Below are 23,969 nucleotides of genomic sequence, written 5' to 3'. Positions count from 1 at the left end.
CATAAGAGGTAGTTCTGGAAACTGGAAAATATTGGAGGGGTGACAGGTAAGCTTCTATCATGGATGAAAAATTTTCTGACTGATAGAAAAATGAGGGCAGTAATCAGAGGCAATGTATCAGAATGGTGAAATGTCACAAGTGGAGTACCACAGGGTTCAGTTCTTGCACCAGTGATGTTTATTGTGTACATAAATGATCTACCAGTTGGTATACAGAATTATATGAACATGTTTGCTGATGATGCTAAGATAATAGGAAGGATAAGAAATTTAGATGACTGTCATGCCCTTCAAGAAGACCTGGACAAAATAAGTATATGGAGCACCACTTGGCAAATGGAATTTAATGTTAATAAATGTCATGTTATGGAATGTGGAATAGGAGAACATAGACCCCACACAACCTATATATTATGTGAGAAATCTTTAAAGAATTCTGATAAAGAAAGAGATCTAGGAGTGGTTCTAGATAGAAAACTATCACCTGAGGACCACATAAAGAATATTGTGCAAGGAGCCTATGCTATGCTTTCTAACTTCAGAATTGCATTTAAATACATGGATGGCGATATACTAAAGAAATTGTTCATGACTTTTGTTAGGCCAAAGCTAGAATATGCAGCTGTTGTGTGGTGCCCATATCTTAAGAAGCACATCAAAAAACTGGAAAAGGTGCAAAGACATGCTACTAAGTGGCTCCCAGAACTGAAGGGCAAGAGCTACGAGGAGAGGTTAGAAGCATTAAATATGCCAAAACTAGAAGACAGAAGAAAAAGAGGTGATATGATCACTACATACAAAATAGTAACAGGAATTGATAAAATCGACAGGGAAGACTTCCTGAGACCTGGAATTTCAAGAACAAGAGGTCATAGATTTAAACTAGCTAAACACAGATGCCGAAGAAATATAAGAAAATTCACCTTCGCAAATAGAGTGGTAGACGGTTGGAACAAGTTAAGTGAGAAGGTGGTGGAGGCCAAGACCGTCAATAGTTTCAAAGCGTTATATGACAAAGAGTGCTGGGAAGACGGGACACCACGAGTGTAGCTCTCATCCTGTAACTACACTTAGGTAATTACACTTAGGTAATTACACACAAAGTTAGATAAGAAATTTAGATGATTGTCATGCCCTTCAAGAAGACCTGGACAAAATAAGTATATGGAGCACCACCTGGCAAATGGAATTTAATGTTAATAAATGTCATGTTATGGAATGTGGAATAGGAGAACATAGACCCCATACAACCTATATATTATGTGAGAAATCTTTAAAGAATTCTGATAAAGAAAGAGATCTAGGGGTGGTTCTAGATAGAAAACTATCACCTGAGGACCACATAAAGAATATTGTGCAAGGAGCCTATGCGATGCTTTCTAACTTCAGAATTGCATTTAAATACATGGATGGCGATATACTAAAGAAATTGTTCATGACTTTTGTTAGGCCAAAGCTAGAATATGCAGCTGTTGTGTGGTGCCCATATCTTAAGAAGCACATCAACAAACTGGAAAAGGTGCAAAGACATGCTACTAAGTGGCTCCCAGAACTAAAGGGCAAGAGCTGCGAGGAGAGGTTAGAGGCATTAAATATGCCAAAACTAGAAGACAGAAGAAAAAGAGGTGATATGATCACTACATACAAAATAGTAACAGGAATTGATAAAATCGATAGGGAAGATTTCCTGAGACCTGGAACTTTAAGAACAAGAGGTCATAGATATAAACTAGCTAAACACAGATGCCGAAGAAATATAAGAAAATTCACTTTCACAAACAGAGTGGTAGACGGTTTGAACAAGTTAGGGGAGAAGGTGGTGGAGGCCAAGATCGTCAGTAGTTTCAAAGCGTTATATGACAAAGAGTGCTGGGAAGACGGGACACCACGAGTGTAGCTCTCATCCTGTAACTACACTTAGGTAATTACAAGGGAAGGGAATTCATTCAACCCTGTCAATTCAAGGGAATCGACAGGGTTGATAAAGACAGGCTATTTAACACAAGGGGCACACGCACTAGGGGACACAAGTGGAAACTGAGTGCACAAATGAGCCACAGAGATTTTAGAAAGAACTTTTTTAGTGTCAGAGTGGTTGACAAATGGAATGCATTAGGAAGTAATGTGGTGGAGGCTGACTCTATACACAGTTTCAAGTGTAGATATGATAGAGCCCAATAGGCTCAGGAACCTGTACACCTGTTGATTGACGGTTGAGAGGCGGGACCAAAGAGCCAGAGCTCAACCCCCGCAAGCACAACTAGGTGAGTACACACATAGTATATACCCATGTACATAAGTGTTCACCTTAGAGAACCATTAAGCTAGTATGGTGAGCAAAACAAGAGTGGCTGCCACACACAGTGATGCTACCTGGATTCCCTCCCTCCCTCACCAAACTTCCTCCTCCCACAATACTATGCACAGCGCTAATTATCATCACAATCCTGCTATTATCACAATCCTGGTCACTAAATCCTATAAATGAATAATTGACCACAAGTTTATTTTGTAAAGTAACATAAGAAGTCGTTTGAAGATTCCTAGATGGACGAAATAATGCTGTGGTGCTGTGGCTAGCGCTGTGAACATCATGAACAGCATTGATTCACTGATATTTGAACATTGTACATTATCACATTCAGGCTCTTCTGTAATACTATCATGGCTAAATAATACCTATTATATATATATTTTGACATTATTAGGCGATGCTGTGGTCACAAACTGAACAGCAGTGCTGTGAGCTCATGCTGCATGCGCAAGCCTTAATTGCTCACTCAGTACTGAGGCTATTACACCCGGGAATGTTGCCCACGATTTTTTTTTAAATGGCGTCTGTTTACAAGAGCCCTGAAGAAGCTGATGTGAACTCCATGTAGCCGCAGGAGTTTTGAATGATACACTAAAAATATAAGATCCCAGAAGCACGTTGCGCACCCCCCGTCGAGTGCCTGCAGGTGCGTTGCGCAGTTCAGTATTTAACCCTCAAACCGCTAGGGGTCCAAATGGAATTAACACCCTCATGCGCAACAAAAAAAATTCAAAATTTTTTTTTTCCTTTTTAATCTCTTTATTTGTGTTCCCTGAGCACGGGGAAAATAATAACAAAATTTAATAGCACTTACCGTTGACGTAAATGAGCGAGAAGATCGTCGATGACGTCACTCCTGATCTTCGCTGGACCGCTGTGCGCCCGGGGTGAGTGAGGCGTGACGGAGGAGGAGCACGAGTTGCTGTGAATTTATTTTCACGTTATTATTTACAGTATCTGTTGCGTATTTTACACCCATTTTCTGGGGGGAGCCCTGTTGGCTCCCCGAAGCTTTTCCAGGCTGATATGCTAATGTCAGACCTTGGCATCAGTCATGTGTATGGAGTACTAGGGCCTACCAGGGACCACATCCAGAACCTGGCCCCCTCAGAGAGGCAAGGGAAGCAATGGCCTATAGAAACCCCCGTGTGGTTGGAAGCATTATATGTCTGTCATCGACCGGGTCAAGCATCCAGAAAGGTAAGCATTCCAAAACAAACCCCTATTCAGGTGAAAATTGCTACCTAAAGCCAAACTAGTGGATAGAACTCCTCAACAGAAAACAAGCAAACTAGTATGACGTCAAACGTCATCGTGCCGCTGTCTACGAAGCTCCCCCCTCTCTGGGAGGGGGAAGGGGGAGCCCCAAACCTTCCACGCCTGCTATCCACCCATCAGTTCTTCGGCTGATGCTATAGGCACCGGTTATGTGCTCCGGCTCTAGTGGTTGTTTCAGCACTGTACCTAGAGTGTGGTGTCTATTTTCTAGGTGGTGAGTGAGCCGGGAGTGATTCTCCAGTACTCGGGCTGCATGCGCCTAGGGTTCCCTTCCCTAGGTGCCCTGTAAGTACTGCCCTTGAGGCTTGGGGCCACCTTCCACAAGTTCCTTGAGTCCTGCCCCTGCTAGGCCGTTTACTGCTTGGTTTTCGGCCGCTCTTTGTGTGCTCAGGTGTTCTGTCTCCCTTGTTCGCCTTAGAGTAAGGGGCAGTTTTGCACTGGTGGGGCGCAGGGTACTGTGCAGCTTGTCTTTACCAATCATGGCAGCCGGCTCTGTTCCGCTTGGGTACGCTGTCCTCTTGCGGGGTTTTCTTTTTTTTTTTTTTATCTACCTGTTGGGGGGTCTGCCTTCGTTCTTGCCCCTTGTGTCCCTTGTGTTCTGAGTATTTTCTGGTGGTACCCCCTGCTAGGTCCCCGTGAGTGTACACATCCCGGGGGTTCAGCTCTTAGAAAGTTGTTTGGTAGCTTTGGGTGCCGGTTAGCAGTACCCTGCCTGGGATTACCTGAGCACGAGTCCTCTTATAGTAAACGCTCGGGACCCTGGGAAACCCCTGGGGGCGCGTGGGTCTGATGGATGTGACCCCAGAGTCCCCCCCTCGCTTCCAGCGAGTTTGAGGGTTGCTCTCGCCCTTTGTCTCATGGGTGACAATCTGTTTTGCCTCCGTCTGCTGCCTGTTGGGTCGGTGACACCTTCAACCCGGAGTCCTGCGAGTTTGGTTGCTCGTTGTGGTTCGGTTACCCAGTTGTGCTGACTGAGCGGGTGCGGGCAGCAGGAGCGTTGCACTTTGAGCCTTGGTGGTGGCAACGCTCTCATGGTTTACTCCCCGGGAGCCCCGGGGCTGCCCCGTTTTGGTTCGTGTTGGGACTTGGGGGTGTTGGTTGCTTCGGTTCCTTCCACACCCCCTTGTCTTTCCCCTGGATCCCCCTTCCTGCCTGCATCTGGTTCCTTACCATCTGTAGGTTCAGGGCGGGGTTTGATGTTGTTGACACTCGGGCAGTCTCGGGGAATTCCCCTTCCGGGGTAGTGACGGGGGCATTTGAGCCTGTTCCTCTGGCCATGTTGTAAGAGTCTGCCAGTGGGCTCCCTTCCTTAGTGTTTTTGCGGCTGCCCCGGTTTTCTGGTACAGCCGGGGCTTTGGGGGGACGGCTCGGCCCCGGGGCCTGTCGTGTAGGTTCCCGGGGCTGGGGAGGGGCTGACTTGGGGTAGCCTTGGCCCCGTAGGACCCTGTGGTTTTTTTTATCCCCCTCCAGGTGGGGCTTGTGGTTACGTGGAGTGGGGTCTTTTCTCCCCACTCGGCGTACATGCTGTTGGGCGTCAGCTCCTCCCCGGGCTTGGTTCCTTGGCCTTTGAGTCGGTTGATTCCGTCTTGTGGGTGGATGTTTCCTCCCACCTTTTTTTTGGGGGGGGGGGACGGTGTTTTCGTCATGTTTCCCCGTTCATGGGGTTCTATGTGACTTCTGGTCTCGGGTGCGCCTGCGCCTTTGTGTGCCTTCCGGACTAGTGTTGGCTTCTGTGTTCTCAAGGGTTCGGGAAGGTTTTCACTACTTCCCGCATCATTGGAACGTCTGTCGACTCCTCGTCCTTGTCGCCGTTTTGGGCTACTTGTAGCCTGGTTTGGGCTACTTGTGGCCCGGTTGGGCTACTTGTGGGCCGACTGGGCTACTTGTGGCCCTGTTGGGCTTCTTGTGGCCCTGTTGGGCTACTTGTAGCCTTGTTGTACTGCTGGTGGCCCAGTTGGGTACCTTTTCTGGGGGGAGCCCCGTCGGCTCCCCGGAGCTATCCCAGGCTGATATGCTAATGTCAGACTTTGGCATCAGTCATGTGTATGGAGTTCTTAGGCCTACCGGGGACCACGGCCAGAACCGGGCCCCCTCAGAGAGGCAAGGGGAGCAATGGCCTATAGAAGCCCCCGTGTAGTTGGAAGCATTCTATGTCTGCCATCGACCAGAACAGGCACCCAGAAAGGTAAGCGCCCCAAAACAAACCCCTATTCTGGTTAAAATTGCTACCTAAAACCGAACTAGTGGATAGAACTCCCCAACCGAAAACAAGCAAACTAGTGTGACGTCACACACTGCCGCGCCGCTGTCTGCGCAGCTCCCCCCTCCCCGGGAGGGGGAAGGGGGAGCCCCAGACCCCCCGTGCCGGCTACCCACACCTCAGTTCTTGAGGCTGATGCTATAGGCGATGGTCATGTGCTCTGGCTCCGGTGTCGCTTCTGCACTGTGCTTTGCATGTGGTGTTAGTTTTGTGGGTGCGAGAGCCAGGAGTTATCTTCAGTACTCGGGCTGCATGCGCCTAGGGCTGCCTTCCCTAGGTGCCCTGTAAGTACTGCCCTTGGGGCTTGGGGCCACCTTCCACAGGCTCCTCGGGGTCTGCCTCTGCTGGTTCGTTTTACCTTTCGGTTTTTCGGCCGCCTGTTGGGCTCTTGGGTGTTCTGTTCTCCCTTGTTACCGGCAGGTAAGAGGCAGTTTGCACTGGTAGGGGCGCAGGGTGCTGCTCAGCTTGTATTTCCCGACATCGCGGCCGGCTCTGTTCCTTGGGGTTCGCTGTCCTCTTGCGGGGTTTTGTTTTTCTTTTTGTTTTTGCCTGGTGGGGGGTTCTGTCATTTTATTCAGTTTGTTTTTGCCCTTCCACTGTTCTCCTCGGTGGCGCCCCCTGCTAGGTCCCCGTGAGTGTACACGTCCCTGGGGTTCAGCTTTAGAAGTTTGCTTGGTAGTTTTGGGCGCCGGTTTGCAGCACCCTGCCTGGGACTACCTGAGCGCGAGTCCTCTTCAAGTAAACGCTCAGGACCCTGGGAATCCCCTAGGGGGCGCGTGGGTCCGATGGATGTGACCCCCGGAGTCCCCACTCGCTGTGTGCGAGTTTGAGGGTTGCTCGGTCCCCTTGTCTCAGGGTGACCCTCATTGTTTTTGCCTCTGCCACGCTGCCTGTTGGGTCGGTGATACTTTCGACCCTGAGTCCTGTGAGTGTTGCTGCTTGCTTGTGACTCAATTTACCCAATCCTCTGATGATTCTATTCGGGTACAGGCGGCACGTGCGTTGCAGTCTCGGTTTCGTCTGTTGCAACGCGCTCGGTTGGTTGCTTCCCCGGATGCCCCGGGGCTGCCCCGCTTTGCTTTTCGAGACCCGGACTTGGGGGTGGGGGTCGCTTCGATCCTGGTTCAGTCCGCACCTCCTCGTCCTTCCCCTTCTGTTCGTTCTGGTCCCCCGCCCCTGCTTCCGGCCCCGAAGCGTCTGAGGGTTTCGGGGTCGGAGCAGGGGTTACTTGATCTCGAGACTCGGGCAGCTTCGGGGGTTGCCCCTTCCGGGGGGGCGGCAGAGGCATTCGAGTCTTGTCTCCCGGCCGAAGCTTCAGGGTCTGACCAGTGGGCCCCCCTTCCTCCAGCTTTTCCGGCTGCTCCGTCCTTGTCTTGTGGGGTCGGGGCTTGGGGAGAGGACTCGGCCTCGGGTCCTGTGGTGACGGACCTCGAGGCTGGGGAGGGGCTGCCTTGGGGGCCTTGGGCCCCGCTGGACCCCGCCTGGGTTTTTCTTCCCACTGAGCGGGGCTTATTGTTACAAGGAGTGGGGTTTTCTTTTCCCCCCTCTGCGTACGAGTTGGATTTGGTGTCGGCCCCTCCCCGGGTTCGGTTCCGTGTTCCCCCGGGTACGTCGGTTCCGTCCTTCCGGAGGTTTTCGGCTTATCGCATCCAACCTGGTGTGGTGCGAGCGGCCTTTGCAGCTTACCTCCTGCGTGACCCGGATTATGCCTCGGAAATGGATCCGTCCACGTTCAGGTTTGGGACTGCGTTCCCTTTCTGGCTCCGTTACGAGGTTTCGGAGTCGTCCTGGCTAGCAGACTGCCCCTTGTTTGGTCTGGATTCCTGGCATTCCTTCTGTCGTTCCCGCACGCTGGAGTGGCGGGAAGCTTCCACGGTGCTTCAGGTTTTCCTGGGGGGTGAACTTGAGTACCTGAATGAGTGCTTGTTTGCCCCTGCCCTTCCCCGCGATGTGGGCGTTATTCAGCTCCATGTGCAGGTTCCCTCCCTTTCGGCGGCGCTCGTGGCGGAGGACTTGCGCGCCCGGGGCCTTTTGTGTTCGGCCTTGCGGTTCTTTTCCCTCCTGGAGCTGTCTTCGGATTGGCTCGTGGAGGATGTGGGGACGCTTGGGTCCGTCCCGGGGTCCGGCACCTTGTCCTCGGCTGCGCGTTCGTCGGCTGCCTTGTTGAAGCTGTTCACGCCGATTTTGCGGGATGCGGTTTTCCTGTTCTATGCTTCCCGTCTCGCATGTCGGCAGGCGGTGCTGGGTTCCTCCGTGGAATCTGCTTGGGCTCAGGCTCTTAGGCGTTCTTCACCTTTTTGTCCTCTCCTGTTTGGGGAGTCGGCCGTGGCGCAGTTTATTCAGGCTGCGTCGGCGGCTTGTCGTCCGATGTCGGACTTGTTGGTTTTCCGGGGGTCCCGGGGTGGGTCTTCCCGGAAAGGTCGTGCCAGGGCTCGGGGTTCCTCTCGTCGTGGTAGGCCTCTGGTGTCAGGTTTGGGGTTGGCTCCTCCTGCGGACCCTCCCTCGTCTGGTCGGCGCGGTGTTCGCGCTGTGCGGGGTTCTGGGTCTCGTAAGGGTCGCCGGCCCTTTCGCGGTTTGCCCCCTTGACGGGGCGATGGGGGGGCGGCTTGCGCTGTTCGCCCGCGCCTGGTCCCACGATTCGTGGGCCTTTCGGGTCGTGTCTCGCGACCTGCGGTGGCGTTGGGTGGCCCCTCCCCCCTTTGGGGGGTCGGGGCTGGCAGGATGGTGTCCCTGGACCTCCGGGACGCTTATTGGCATGTCCCGATTCATCCGCGGTTCAGGGACTGGCTCGGTTTTGTAGTGGGGCGTCTGAGTTACCGCTTTCGTTGTCTCCCGTTTGGGTTGAGCCTGGCACCTCGCGTGTTCACACGCCTTACACGGGTTGTGGTGGCTCGTTTGCATCTCCTAGGTGTTCGGGTGTTGGCCTACCTCGACGACTGGCTGGTTTGGGCTCCCAGCCAGTCAGCTTGCTTGCTAGCCAGGGATTTGGTTCTTTCCCAGCTCGTTGGGTTCGGGTTCTTGGTGAACTGGAGGAAGTCCCATCTGGTTCCCTCTCAGGTTCGGACTTGGCTGGGTCTCGTCTGGGACTCTCGAACCGCCTCCTTGTCTCTCCCTCCGGAGTCTCTCCTGCGGCTGCGGTCCCGCCTTCGTCTGTTTCTGGAGGGCCCTCGGGTCACCCGGCGGTTGCTCGAGGGGCTGTGCGGGAGCCTGAACTTCGCGATGGTGGTCTACCCGCCGGGTCGGGTTTGGCTTCGACGGCTGTTCTGGTTCCTTCGGGGTTACCCCTTCCGCCTCTCTCGCGATCGCAGAGTTCGACCCCCGGGGGACTTGCGTCGGTTGCTGCGTCACCGGCTTCCTCTTCGGGTTTTTCGGGGTTCAGTGCCTTGGCGCCTACCCGAGCCCTCGCTCGATGTGTACACGGATGCGTCGTCTCTCGGCTGGGGTTTTGTGACCAGTGCTCACCAGGCCGGCCAGGGGCGTTGGGATCCGTCCTTCCGTCGAGCTCACAGTACGGTGCGGGAGTTCGCGGCAGTGTGGTTTGCTCTGGGGAGGATTCGGGTGGCCCGCGGATCGACGATTTGGCTCCATTTGGACTGCTCTCCGGTGGTTCATTGCCTGAACCGCGGGGGTTCGATGCGGTCCTTGTCTCTTTGGGGTTGGTCGCTTTGGGTGACTCGTCTGCTGAGTTCTCAGGGTTTGGCTCTCCTGGCGGTTCACGTACGGGGCGTGTCCAACGTCTTGGCCGACGCCCTGTCTCGCTTCGTTCCCCTCTCCACGGAGTGGACGGTCGACGACGAGTCCTTCCGTTGGCTTTGCCAGACGTTCGGGCGCCCCGAAGTGGACCTCTTCGCGTCGGCATGGTCACGGCGTCTTCCCGTTTATGCGGCGCCCTTCCCCGATTGCGAGGCCGTCGGGGTCGATGCCTTTCGGCTAGACTGGTCGAGGTGGGGGTTCCTGTACCTCTTTCCCCCGGTTCGGCTGTTGCTCCAGGTCCTGACTCGCTTAGAGACTTACCGGGGGAGAGTTGTCCTTCTGGCCCCTTGGTGGCCGGCCCAGCCTTGGTTTCAGGCGCTGGTTGCTCGGTGTCCGAACCCGAGGGTTTTCCCGCGGCTCCGCCTCTTTCAGCAGATCGGGCCGGTACGTCACGTAGCTGGTTCGATCTTCTCCTCGAGTCTTCGCGTATGGTTTTTTTTGACTCGAGTCTATCATCATCTCTATGGTGATCAGGTGGCCTCCTTGTTGGTGTCCCACCTGAGGGCTTCTTCTCGGCGGCAGTATGAAGTTTCCTGGCGGTCCTTCCGTTTCTTTTTGCGTCTTCGTCGTGTTAGCTCCTTGTCTGTTCGGGTGGTCTTGTCCTTCCTCTCGTGGTTGTTTCAGGACCGTCATCTTATGCCTAACACTGTCGCTTCGTATCGTGCGGCGCTGGCGGAGCCGCTTCAGCTTGCTTTCGGTATCGATGTTACGTCTGCGCCGTTTCGCAAGCTGTCTCGTGCATCGTTTCACCTCCGGCCTGCTCATGGGTCGCCTGAGCCGTCCTGGTCTTTGGACAGAGTGCTCGCTTTCCTTTCATCTCCTCGTTTCGTTGTGGCCCCTTCGGTCCAGGATTGTTTTTCCAAGGCACTTTTCTTGTTGGCTTTGGCCTCTGGGGGTCGGGTAGGGGAGCTTCATGCTCTCCTCCGGCGCAGGGGTTTCTGCTCTTTTGGTCGTGGTGATAGTTTTGTTCGTTTGCAGCCGTCTCCCTCTTTTCTGGCGAAGAATGAGACTGCTGCGTTCCGGAGGGGTCCATGGGTGGTTGATGCTTGGTTGGTCAGGCCGGGGGTGCATCATGTTTTGTGTCCGGTTGCGGCGCTTCGCCGTTATTTGCGCGCCACAGCTTCTGTGTCCGGGGACGCGCTGTGGGTTGATCCGGTTTCCCTTCTTCCCTGTTCGCGGGTTCGGGTCTCTCAGGTCGTCCGCAGGGTTATTAGGTCCAGCCAGCCTGCGGTCTATCCCCGTGCCCATGACGTTCGTAAGTTCGCGGCTCTTGCTTCCGTCTTTGGGAATATGTCTTGGTCTGATATTCGGGCGCGGGGATTTTGGCGGTCGAACAGGGTCCTGGCTGCTCGTTACCTTGTGAATGTCCCTGGGCCTCGTCGGGCCTGTGTTGCTTTGGGTCGGCGGTTGCAGCCAGTTATCTCGGCTTTGAGTTGAGGGGTGAGCGACGACCGCCTCCCGGGTAAGTCCCTCTTTTTCTGTCTGTGGGTAGTTAGCTCCGGGGAGCCGACGGGGCTCTTCCCAGAAAACCAGCGTTGAATGTAATGAAACGCCATTTTCTGGGTGAGTCCCGGAGGCTCCCCGGCATCCCTCCCTCCCTCCGGTCGGCGGTTTTTCACGTTTTTGACATCCAGCCTCAAGAACTGAGGTGTGGGTAGCCGGCACGGGGGGTCTGGGGCTCTCCCTTCCCCCTTCCGGGGAGGGGGGAGCTGCGCAGAGAGCGGCGCGGCAGTGTGTGACGTGACACTAGTTTGCTTGTTTTCGGTTGGGGAGTTCTATCCACTAGTTCGGTTTTAGGTAGCAATTTTAACCAGAATAGGGGTTTGTTTTGGGGCGCTTACCTTTCTGGGTGCCTGTTCCGGTCGATGGCAGACATAGAATGCTTCCAACTACACGGGGGCTTCTATAGGCCATTGCTCCCCTTGCCTCTCTGAGGGGGCCCGGTTCTGGCCGTGGTCCCCGGTAGGCCTAAGAACTCCATACACATGACTGATGCCAAAGTCTGACATTAGCATATCAGCCTGGGATAGCTCCGGGGAGCCTCCGGGACTCACCCAGAAAATGGCGTTTCATTACATTCAACGCTGGTTTTTTTGCTCTGTTTTGCTTCGTTGGCCGGTTTTATTGTTCCTGCTTCCTCTTTTGGCTACTTTTCTAGTGCAGTAGTCCTGGTTGGCGCCTTCCCGCAGAGAGGGTTGTGCGATTCGGCCAGCGTGTCATGCGCATGCGCCGTGGAGTTTGTTTTGTTCTGGGCGGTGTGTTTCAGTGCTGGTGTTTTGCGCCCTTTTTGCTCAAGTGCTTCGCCTCTCGCTCTTCTCCCTTGCTGCGGTATGTGCCCCTTCGCTCCGGGGGTGTCCTGGTTTCCAGTTGTGGGGAGGACGCCGAGGTTTTCCCTGTGTCATGGGTGTGGGCCGCCTCCTTCGCCTCTACCCTGCTCTCCTGCGGGTCCGGCCGGGTCCGGCTCTGGCATCTTAACCTGGCGGTGCTCCCAGGTTCTTCTGGGCACGGTTGAGGCGTGTCACGTTCGTGCCACCGTTCGCGCCACCGTTCGCCAGGTGAGTTTCTGCGGTCTGACGTCTTTTGACCGGGCTCTGGATGCGGTGTTGTTTATATACCTGTCTTTATTTAGGTATAGTTTTGTACGACTGAGACCGTTCGCACACCAGTGACTGTCCCTTTTTTCAACCCTTCCTGTCCCACTCATGTGCATATCCAACCCATGCTAGGGTCATTCAGGGGACCCACCTTTTTTAGTGTTATGTGGTGTGGGAGTTGTGGTGTTGGTTCTGTACTCACCTGGTAGGGCTCTTGGCTGTGCTTGCTGGATTTGAGCTCTGGCTCTTGGGTCCCGCCTATCTGGTAGAACTTGCGGAATAGTACCAGTGGAGTGCAGTGGTGCTATAGGCACAATCGGGGAACACTGTATAACCATCAGAGGTCTGCAGTTGTTACACGACCTACTTGCGAGCATATGCCTTATTGCTGGTATGTCCGTGGACTTCCGGGGCACACTAGCTTGTTTTCGAATAGAAGTTCCGGCCCATCCTGGTTGTGGGGGGTATGTGGGCCTGCGGGCCGCTCCAAGCAGCTGCCTGGTGGGGCACCCTCTGGCCGGTCTAGCCTGGCCTTGGGCCGGGCTTGGGGTGTAAATGAGCTCACAGTAACCCATCCAGCAGGTATCGAGCGGGGTTTCTCCGCCGTCGGTCGGCTGGTAATTACCTAAGTGTAGTTACAGGATGAGAGCTACGCTCGTGGTGTCCCGTCTTCCCAGCACTCTTTGTCATATAACGCTTTGAAACTACTGACGGTCTTGGCCTCCACCACCTTCTCACTTAACTTGTTCCAACCGTCTACCACTCTATTTGCGAAGGTGAATTTTCTTATATTTCTTCGGCATCTGTGTTTAGCTAGTTTAAATCTATGACCTCTTGTTCTTGAAATTCCAGGTCTCAGGAAGTCTTCCCTGTCGATTTTATCAATTCCTGTAACTATTTTGTATGTAGTGATCATATCACCTCTTTTTCTTCTGTCTTCTAGTTTTGGCATATTTAATGCTTCTAACCTCTCCTCGTAGCTCTTGCCCTTCAGTTCTGGGAGCCACTTAGTAGCATGTCTTTGCACCTTTTCCAGTTTGTTGATGTGCTTCTTAAGATATGGGCACCACACAACAGCTGCATATTCTAGCTTTGGCCTAACAAAAGTCATGAACAATTTCTTTAGTATATCGCCATCCATGTATTTAAATGCAATTCTGAAGTTAGAAAGCATAGCATAGGCTCCTTGCACAATATTCTTTATGTGGTCCTCAGGTGATAGTTTTCTATCTAGAACCACTCCTAGATCTCTTTCTTTATCAGAATTCTTTAAAGATTTCTCACATAATATATAGGTTGTGTGGGGTCTATGTTCTCCTATTCCACATTCCATAACATGACATTTATTAACATTAAATTCCATTTGCCAAGTGGTGCTCCATATACTTATTTTGTCCAGGTCTTCTTGAAGGGCATGACAGTCATCTAAATTTCTTATCCTTCCTATTATCTTAGCATCATCAGCAAACATGTTCATATAATTCTGTATACCAACTGGTAGATCATTTATGTACACAATAAACATCACTGGTGCAAGAACTGAACCCTGTGGTACTCCACTTGTGACATTTCTCCATTCTGATACATTGCCTCTGATTACTGCCCTCATTTTTCTATCAGTCAGAAAATTTTTCATCCATGATAGAAGCTTACCTGTCACCCCTCCAATATTTTCCAGTTTCCAGAACAACCTCTTATGTGGAACTCTGTCGAAAGCCTTTTTTAGGTCCAGATAGATGCAGTCAACCCAACCATCTCTTTCCTGTAATATCTCTGTGGCTCGATCATAGAAACTGAGTAAATTCGATACACAGGATCTTCCAGATCGAAAACCATACTGTCTGTCTGATATTATATCATTTCTCTCTAGGTGTTCTACCCATTTAGTTTTGATTAGTTTTTCCAATACTTTCACTGTGTGCAGGTTTCTGGGCCTGCTGGGTTCTGTCGTGTCTCCGTTGGCCCTGTCTGGGGTCTGCCTGCTCCATTCTCTGCCTTTGCAGAAGTGAGTTGCTTTTTATGTGTTGCATGTTATGGTGGTGCCTGTTGCTGCTACTGCACGTGTGCATTGGTACCGTGTTTCACGGTGGCGTGTCCTTGTTCCAGTGTCCAGTTGTGGTGTGGCACTTTGCTGCTGTTTTGTGCCTAGGGTTTGCGTATGGGGGTTTGCTTGTTGTTTTTCATGGTCTTCGGGTCCCTGGTTTGGCCCTCTCATGTGCGTGGGGCTTTTCTGTCCCTGCCCGATTGTTGGTTGTTTTCCTGGGGTTTTTGTGCTTCTGCTCTTTCATCCTGCCTCTCCCTAGTTGTTTTCCTGGCATCTCCTTTGGTCGGTTTTGCCTGCAATTGCTGCTATGTTGGGGGGGGGCGTGGTCGGTTTCCACCACTTCATTTTCTTGTGCGTTCCCTTGTTTCCTCCTCTGCCGCAGGGGTGTTCTGCGTGTGTTCCTTGGCTTCTTGGACGTTTTTCAGCCTGTGTCCTGTGGTGTGCTTCTTTGTCTCGATCTGTTGCAGTTGCTCGTACCCTTTGGTTCAGGTACTGTTTCTGGCGGCAACCCTTCCGCCTTCTTTGGTTTCCTAGCTTGCCTCGCGTCTAGCTTTGTCTCGCGTCGGACCCGTTGTTTCTGAACTCCTGGCGGGCTTACTTGCTTTGGGGAGTTTTTCTGTTCGGCAGACGTTCCATCTTCTTGTGCTGCCTGGATTTCAGTGATCGCGCCCGAGATCTTCCCGTGGCTCCGCCTTTTCCTGGGCTCGGAGGGGCCTTGCTGGGGCTGCTTACGTTCTGCCTCACGGTCTCGCCTCCGGTTGGTGGTCGAGTGGCTTCGTGGTAGGTGTCCCACCTGCGTACTACTCTTGGCGTCAGTATGGGGTATTTTGGCGGTCCTTCCTTTTCCTGTCCCTTCTTAGGTGGTTACTCTTGTTAGTGTCGGCTTGGTTTTCTGGTGGGGGTTGGGGGCCGTCGTCTTGCCACATACTGTCGCCTCTTTTCGTGCGGCGCTGGCGAAGCCGCTTCGGCTTGCTTTCGGTCTTGGTGTTGCTTCTGCACTGTTAGTAAGCTGTCTTGTGCGTTGTTTCACCTCCGGCCTGTTCGTGCGCTGCTTGCGCCATCCTGGTCTCTGGTCAGCGTGCTCCGTCTTCTCCTCGGTTGGTAGTGCCTCTTCGGTTCCGGTTTGTTTTTTCGTCGGCTCTTTTTCCTTTTGGCATTTGTCTCTGGGGGTCGGGTCGCTGAGTTTTCTGGCTCCTTCGGTTTTAGCGTTTTGGTTGTTCGGTGGCAGCAGTCTCCATCTTTTCTGGCGTGGGGTGGGGCTGCTGTGTTCTGGAGGGGTCCATGGTTGGTTGGTGCTTCGTTGGTCGGGCCAGGGGTGTGTCGTGTTTCGTGTTCAGTGGCGGCCCTCCGCTGTTGTTTGCGTTCCACGGCGTCTGTGTCCAGAGCGCGTTTTGCGTTGATCCGGTTCTGTTCTTCCCGGTGGATGTTGGTGTCCCGGGTTGTCAGCCGTGTTCTTGCTGCTAAGCTGCCTGTGTTCTTCCCTCATGCCCGTGGCGTTCGTGGCTTCGCTGCTCTCACTGCCGTCTGGGCGACGTGTCCTTGCGATCTTTCGGGTATGGATCTTTGGTGTTCGTACGGGGGCCTTGCTGCTCATTGTTTTCATGTTGTTCCCGGAACTTTTCGGGGCTGTGGCGCCTTGGGTTGGCGTTTGCTTCCGGTTGTCTCGCTTCCGTGGGGGGTGCGTGTTGTCCGCCTCCCGGTTCCGTCCCTTTGACCTTCCTCTGTGGGTAGTTAGCTCCGGGGAGCCGACTGGGCTCCCCACAGAAAACCAGCGTTGAATGTAATGAAACGCCATTTTCTGGGTGAGACCCGGAGGCTCCCCGCCAACCCTCCCTCCCCCTGGTTGGCGGTTTTTCCCGTGTTTTAACATCCAGCCTCAGAACTGATGGGTGGATAGCCGGCGTGGGAGGTCTGGGGCTCCCCCTTCCCCCTCCTGGGGAGGGGGGAGCTGGGCAGACAGCGGCACGGTGTCGTGTGACGTCATACTAGTTTGCTTGTTTTCTGTTGAGGAGTTCTATCCACTAGGTCGGCTTTAGGTAGCAATTTTCACCAGAATAGGGGTTTGTTTTGGAATGCTTACCTTTCTGGATGCTTGACCCAGTCGATGGCAGACATAGAATGCTTCCATCCACACGGGGGTTTCTATAGGTCATTGCTCCCCTTGCCTCTCTGAGGGGGCCAGGTTCTGGCCGTGGTCCCCGGTAGGCTCTAGAACTCCATACATATGACTGATGCCAAAGTCTGACATTAGCATATCAGCGTGGAAAAGCTCCGGGGAGCCTCCGGGTCTCACCCAGAAAATGGCGTTTCATTACATTCAACGCTGGTTATTTTCACTGGTGTGGTTCAATATGTTCTCACAAGATGATTTATAAACATAAAACTGTTGTCAATGTATATTGTATCCACATATTAGTGTCACAAGTATTTGCACAAAAATGTCTTGTTTCTCAATAAAATATACAATTTCTTATGATTTATTTCCACTATATACTCTCACTTATTCTGTATTTACATGTTTTGGCACCAGTCTTGGACATTTAGAAGTCATCAAGACTGTGATACTCGTTGAAACATTGGACATGGCGCAGAGGAACCTGACACGCTATGCACCAAGTCATCATTATTTTTATTTTCTGTTCCCTCTTGGTTGTTGACCAGCATACTACACACGCATGCTGGCCTACTGCACGCTTTCCAGTTGGTGGTAAAAACCTGAGACTGTGTGTCAAAAAGGCATCCATGTAAGCGAGCCTGGGTGTTGGAGCATGGTGCAGTACCGGGTTCAGAATGGGCCTCTGTACACCAGGAATTACTTTGCCAAACTTTTGTAGTAATTGTGTTACTACAGTAAAATTGAATGCACGGAAATTACATGTACCACCTGTTTTGACAAGATACATATTGTAACTGCTCAGCATTGTTACGTCAACAAGGTGGAAAAACATTTTCTTGGTCCACTTCACTGTTTTCCGTACACACACTACTGCCCCCACCATCATATCACATTTATCCACCAATCGCATGTTGATGTTATAGTCTAAGACATAATTTGGCTTATAGATTAGTTCTCTGGTGGTTTTGTTCACCTTGCCACTGTCCAGCATTGTTCCAGCGTGAATGGTGGTCAACATTTTCACTTCACGCCTGTCTTTCCACCGCACTGAAAGTATTCCACCTGTTTTTCTGAGCTCGTAATCACCAACCTGCATAGCACCTGGAAACACTGGCATTTCTCTTCGTTTTGCCTTCACTGTGCCACACACTCCAGTTCTATTATCAAGCAAGAACCTAGTTAGCAAGGGACTGGTATAATTGTTAGCTGTGTATAATATGTGGCCCTTGTTCAGATATGGTGCAAGCAGTGACTTCACAACACTACCTGAGAAGCCATGTTGGTCATTAGCAGGAATGTCTACATTTGTACCCGTATACATTATCATATGTAACACAATTCCTGTTTCACAGTCGCAGAGTACAAAGAATTTCAATCCAAGTCGGTGGCGTTTAGAGGGAATATACTGCTTGAAGGCAAGACGTCCTTTGAAAAGCACAAGGGATTCGTCAATCACAAGCTTCTGAGCTGGTACGTAGAAATCCCTGTACTTTCCGACAAGCTCATTCAGGACGTGCCTTACCTTCCAGAGCCTATCATCATCATTCCGGTCTTCATCATTTGCAAAGTGAAGACACCTGAGGATTATCGCAAATCGGTCTCGAGACATATATTTGCCGAACATTGGTGTTGGAACAGTATGGTCTTTGCTCCAATAATGGTCGATTACATGTTTGACACAATGTTTCATCAACATACACAGTGCCAAAAACACATACATTTCACCTACAGTCGTATCTTTCCATCGCTGCAAACGTGAATAATCGGATAACTCCTCCTCGTCAATGAGATCACTCGCATGTTTGTTCGTCTCATGAACAAGATGTTCCATTAGTGGCTCATCAAAATATGCAGTAAAATAGTCCATTTCACACATATCTGCACCTTTATCAGGGGAAAATGTCTGTAATTTCAACATCCGAATTATCAAAAACAGGAATTTGTGGAACAAAATCTGTCCCATCATTCCACACAAAAACACCGGGTGTCTTTCGAGAGCCAATAGCGGCACCACTGCAAGGAAACTGTGGACCAGGAGCTGAAGCAGGTCTAGGAACAGTAGGGGCGTGCAGGGACGGTGATGGAAAATTCCTCGATGTTGAAGGTCTTTGTTCATGTGGTTCCATGCGGTGCCGCATGGCTTGGCCAGATGCTGCTGACGCGACAAATTGTTGTTTGGTAACACCACACACTCCTCCACTTGCACTAGCGAAACTATTTTTCAATTCTAAGTCACTAAAACCGAAAAATGATTCACCTTCTTCAGAATCGTTAACCAAAACATCAATATCTTGCAAGGGAGCACATGAACTGTGTGGTCTTGCACAAATTGTGGTCGAGTGAAAGCGAGGAGGCATGGGCGAGATGCTAGGCCTAGCCCTGGTGGAGCCAGCATGTTCACACTCATTGTCGATCGTATCCACCTCCAAGGGCTGTGTGAAGTCATGATCAAAGTCTGAGTCGTCAATATCAGACTCATCACCATCTGGGAACAAATTACGATTAATTTCGTTCTCGGTCAGAGGTCGCGAGGAACACCTCACTGAGCGGGGTCGGTCGTTGGAACTTGATGCGCTCGCCATGGTGTCCGCCGGGTAACTGAGGCCTGCCTGTACACAAATGGGACCCACGCTGGATTTTTTCCCCCAGGCGGGGTTTTTCCCAGGTCGGTTGAGGCTCACCGATGACTACCCGTATCCCACGCGGGGCGTTTAAATTATAGCGCTAGACACGAAATCATATATAAATGATATGTGCGGTTTCGGTTTTGTCACTGATATATATATATATATATATATATATATATATATATATATATATATATATATATATATATATATATATATTTTTATTTTTTTTTTTTTTTTTAAATAGGGAAGGGAGTACCACCTCTGGCTGGAAGAAGGGGGGCCCATAGCCTCGGAGGAAACCACACATAACGCATTGGAGGGAATGTGTATTCCCTCCAATACAGTTTCTGTGTGCTTTTCTCCTACCACCCCCTTCCCTTTTTTTTTTTTTTCCTTTATTGTGTATTTAAAGGTTACAAAACATACAAGACAAATGCCTAAAGGTTATGGATCTCTTGAAGCTCCTCCGCTTCTGGACAGGAACCGAGGACGCAGCAAGCATTTCCCCTCTGGATCGCCACACTGAGACGCTGAAATAAAAAACTGGAAGCCCTTGGGTCTCTGGTGACGTCAATGAGCTTGGACCCCAATTCCTTGAGAAATCCCAAGGCACTCTTGCCCCAGGGGCCATGCGTCTCAGACGCTATGGGAACAAAGAGGTATATATATATTATATATATATATATATATATATATATATATATATAAATATATATGTCGTACCTAGTAGCCAGAACGCGCTTCTCAGCCTACTATGCAAGGCCCAATTTGCCTAATAAGCCAAGTTTTCCTGAATTAATATATTTTCTCTAATTTTTTTCTTATGAAATGATAAAGCTACCCATTTCATTATGTATGAGGTCAATTTTTTTTTATTGGAGTTAAAATTAACATAGATATATGACCGAACCTAACCAACCCTACCTAACCTAACCTAACCTCTCTTCGTAGGCTAGGTTAGGTTAGGTAGCCGAAAATGTTAGGTTAGGTTAGGTAGGTTAGGTAGTCGAAAAAGCAATAGTTCATGAAAACTTGGCTTATTAGGCAAATCGGGCCTTGCATAGTAGGCTGAGAAGTGCGTTCTGGCTACTAGGTACGACATATATAATATATATATATATATATATATATATATATATATATATATATATATATATATATATATATATATATGTCGTACCTAGTAGCCAGAACGCACTTGTCAGCCTACTATGCAAGGCCCGATTTGCCTAATAAGCCAAGTTTTCGTGAATTAATTGTTTTTCGACTACCTAACCTACCTAACCTAACCTAACCTAACTTTTTCGGCCACCTAACCTAACCTAACCTATAAAGATAGGTTAGGTTAGGTTAGGTAGGGTTGGTTAGGTTCGGTCATATATCTACGTTAATTTTAACTCCAATAAAAAAAATTTACCTCATACATAATGAAATGGGTAGCTTTATCATTTCATAAGAAAAAAATTAGAGAAAATATATTAATTCATGAAAACTTGGCTTATTAGGCAAATCGGGCCTTGCATAGTAGGCCAAAAAGTGAGTTCTGGCTACTAGGTACGACATATATATATATATATATATATATATATATATATATATATATATATATGATATGCGCAGTTTGAGGGTTAAGGGTCAATCAGCTTCAGGGGAGCCGACGGGTTCCCCACTGAAATGTTTACTATCCATATAGAATGAGTTTTATTCCTGTTTAAATGCATCTTCATTTTATCAGCTTCACTAATTGTGCTAAATCTTTTTCAGGCTATATTCACCTTCTCCTACATAACATTTTTGACACGAATGGGTGAGCGAATGGCAGACAGCCTCAGGCAGCAGCTCTTTTCTGCTCTTCTGGAGCAGGATATTGCATTTTATGATCAACATAAGACAGGAGAACTAGTAAACAGGTATGTATTAAGAAAATGTATCATTTATATATAAATACTATACAAAAATATATACATATGTAAATATACTGTTTATATAATTTATATTTATTTCTGAGAGAACCCACTCAGTAGCTCCTGAATAATACCACCTGGAAGCAACCAAACCATGTGGAACATCCCAGTACTCAAGACCTATGAGTGACACACACACAGATCACACTAACGTGATGCATCAAATGAACAAATCCACAAGGGGATTTGTCAGTGTCTGAGATGCTCCCGGACGCAGGTTCGAATCCTCGTCACGGCCCTTGTGGATTTGTTCACCTATGAGTGGTTACTGGAGGCTATGACCAGACTCTGGCCCTTTCAGGGTGGTGAAGGAAAGCCTGGGGATCAGGGTTCACCATAGAACCAAGTAAACAGACCAGTATGTATCCAGTATGCTACTGGATATTTGTCCAGATCATCGTATACTGATAGTATGAAGCCGAAAAATCTCTCTAAAACCAAGGCTCGACTTGCCGTCGAATATAAAATGTGAAACTTTACCACTGAGAGATAAACAAGTGAAATGCCTGGCCTAACACTCATTGTACACTACCACCAGGAAGGGATGGAGTCGGGAAGGGAGGGAGGGAAGGAGGGAGGGAGTCTGGAAGGGAGTCTGTGGAGAGTGTGCAATTACCTAAGTGTAGTTACAGGATAAGAGCTACGCTCGTGGTGTCCTGTCTACCCAGCACTCTTTGTCATATAACATTTTGAGACTACTGGCGGTTTTGGCCTCCACCACGTTCTCACCTAACTTGTTCCAACCGTCTACCACTCTGTTTGCGAAAGTGAACTTTCTTATATTTCTTCAGTATCTTCATTTAATTAGTTTAAATCTATGACCTTCATCGTAAATTTTGCAAAATTTGGCATACATCTCATTTACTTCCTTGCCTAGCAACAAATCTGTCCAATTATACCCATGAAAAAAAATTCTAAGTTCCCCATAGCCTCCTCTCTTGAAATCGAGTTTAACAACTATTTCAATTTCTCCATTATCTACTAGATTATAACGCATAACGTATTTAATGTCCAAGAGGACGAGATCACTCTTTCCCAAGGGAGGAAGGTACTAGATGTCAAATACCCCTTCTTCTTTCTTGATGAAAACTAGATCCAGTACTGACGGTACATCCCCTTCCCTCATTCTTGTGGCCTGCCTGACGTGTTGATACATAAATGTCTCCAAAATGAGGTTTACAAACCTGCCTGCCCATATGTCCTCTGTTCTTGCCTCATAGGCCTCCCAGTCTATTGCCTTAACCCTTAAATGGCACCCTGGCTATTTAGCATGTGTCTCTCACAGGCGCATAAAAAAAAAAAAAAAAAAAAAAAAAAAAATCTTTTAAACCTGTTAATTTGTGTTCACTCATCATGGGAAAAACAATAAAAAAATCGTAAGTGGCATATATTGCCTGCTATAGGGCGGGGAAGTCTGGCAAAAAACAGGCGCTGACTCAGCATGCATCACAGGCAGTCTGTTGCTCGCCAGGTATCAGGTCGGAGTTGCCACAAAGAGATAATTACGTAATTATTTCAATGTTTCTGATTGATTTTTCGTAGTTATTTTGCTGTAATATTATTCAATAGTGTGTAGTTTGATATATTTATATAATAAAATGAGTGAATCATCGCTATACTCAATATGGTGTGCATATTGTTGATTCAATTATGTTCATCAAACAGTGAACAAATACTTTGTCGGTTATTACACTATATACACAGGTTATATATAAATATCTGCATATCTAGGGGGGAGCCCCGTCGGCTCCCTGGAGCTTTACCAGGCTGATATGCTAATGTCAGACTTTGGCATCAGTCATGTGTATGGAGTTCTAGGGCCTACCGGGGACCACATCCAGAACCTGGCCCCCTCAGAGAGGCAAGGGGAGCAATGGCCTATAGAAACCCCCGTGTGGTTGGAAGCATTATATGTCTGTCATTGACCGGATCAAGCATCCAGAAAGGTAAGCATTCCAAAACAAACCCCTATTCTGGTTAAAATTGCTACCTAAAGCCGAGCTAGTGGATAGAACTCCCCAACAGAAAAGTAAACTAGTATGATGTCACACCTCACCGCGCCGCTATCTGTGGAGCTCCCCCCTCCCCGGGAGGGGGAAGGGAGAGCCCCAGACCTCCCACGCTGGCTATCCACCCATCAATTCTTCAGCTGATGCTATAAGCACCGGTTATGTGCTCCAGCTCCAGTAGTTGTTTCAGCACTGTATCTAGAGTGTGGTGTCTTTCTTTTAGGTGGTGCGTGAGCCGGGAGTGTGTCTTCAGTACTCGGGCTGCATGCGCCTAGGGTTTCCTTCCTTAGGTGCCCTGTAAGTACTGCCCTTTGGGCCACCTTCCACAAGTTCCTTGGGTCTTGCCCCTGCTAGGCCGTTTACTGCTTGGTTTTCGGCCGCTCTTTGTGTGCTCGGGTGTTCTGTCTCCCTTGTTCGCTAGGGTAAGGGGCAGTTTTGCACTGGTGGGGAGCGGGGTACTGTGCAGCTTGTCTTTACGAATCATGGCGGCCGGCTCTGTTCCGCTTGGGTACGCAGTCCTCTTGCGGGTGTTTTCTTTTTCTTTTTGTTTATCTGCCTGGTGGGGGGGGGGTCTGCCTTCGTTCTTGCCCCTTGTGTCCCTTGTGTTCTGAGTATTTTCTGGTGGTACCCCCAGCTAGGTCCCCGTGAGTGTACACGTCCCAGGGGTTCACCTCTTAGAAAGTTCTTTGGTAGCTTTGGGCGCCGGTTGCAGTACCCTGCCTGGGATTACCTGAGCGCGAGTCCACTTATAGTAAACGCTTGGGACCCTGGGAAACCCCTGGGGGTGCGTGGGTCCGATGGATGTGACCCCAGAGTCCCCCCTCGCTTCCAGCGAATTTGAGGGTTGAGGGTTTGAGGGTTTGCTCTTACCCTTTGTCTCTGGGTGACTCTCTGTTTTGCCTCCGTCTGCTACCTGTGGAGTCGGTGACACCTTCGACCCGGAGTCCTGTGAGTTTTGTTGCTCGTTGTGTCTCGGTTACCTAGTTGTGCTGACTGAGAGGGTGCGG

At 49.9% G+C, this 23,969-nt stretch overlaps 1 protein-coding gene across 10 annotated transcripts in view; it reads left to right on the top strand.

Moving 5' to 3' along the window:
- LOC123762901 (mitochondrial potassium channel ATP-binding subunit) overlaps positions 1-23,969 on the top strand; it is an 848,556-nt gene that overhangs the window by 321,873 nt on the left and 502,714 nt on the right. For all 10 annotated transcript variants that reach the window (XM_069302215.1, XM_069302213.1, XM_069302219.1 and 7 more), the window contains one exon: positions 20,754-20,899. In XM_069302215.1, the coding sequence (XP_069158316.1) occupies positions 20,754-20,899 (146 nt within the window). The remainder of the gene's footprint in view (positions 1-20,753; positions 20,900-23,969) is intronic.

This window comes from Procambarus clarkii, chromosome 47 (genome assembly GCF_040958095.1).
Source record: "Procambarus clarkii isolate CNS0578487 chromosome 47, FALCON_Pclarkii_2.0, whole genome shotgun sequence".
Lineage (NCBI taxonomy): Eukaryota > Metazoa > Arthropoda > Malacostraca > Decapoda > Cambaridae > Procambarus > Procambarus clarkii.
Note: the sequence above shows the minus strand (reverse complement) of the source record. Positions and strands in the feature narration are given on the sequence as shown.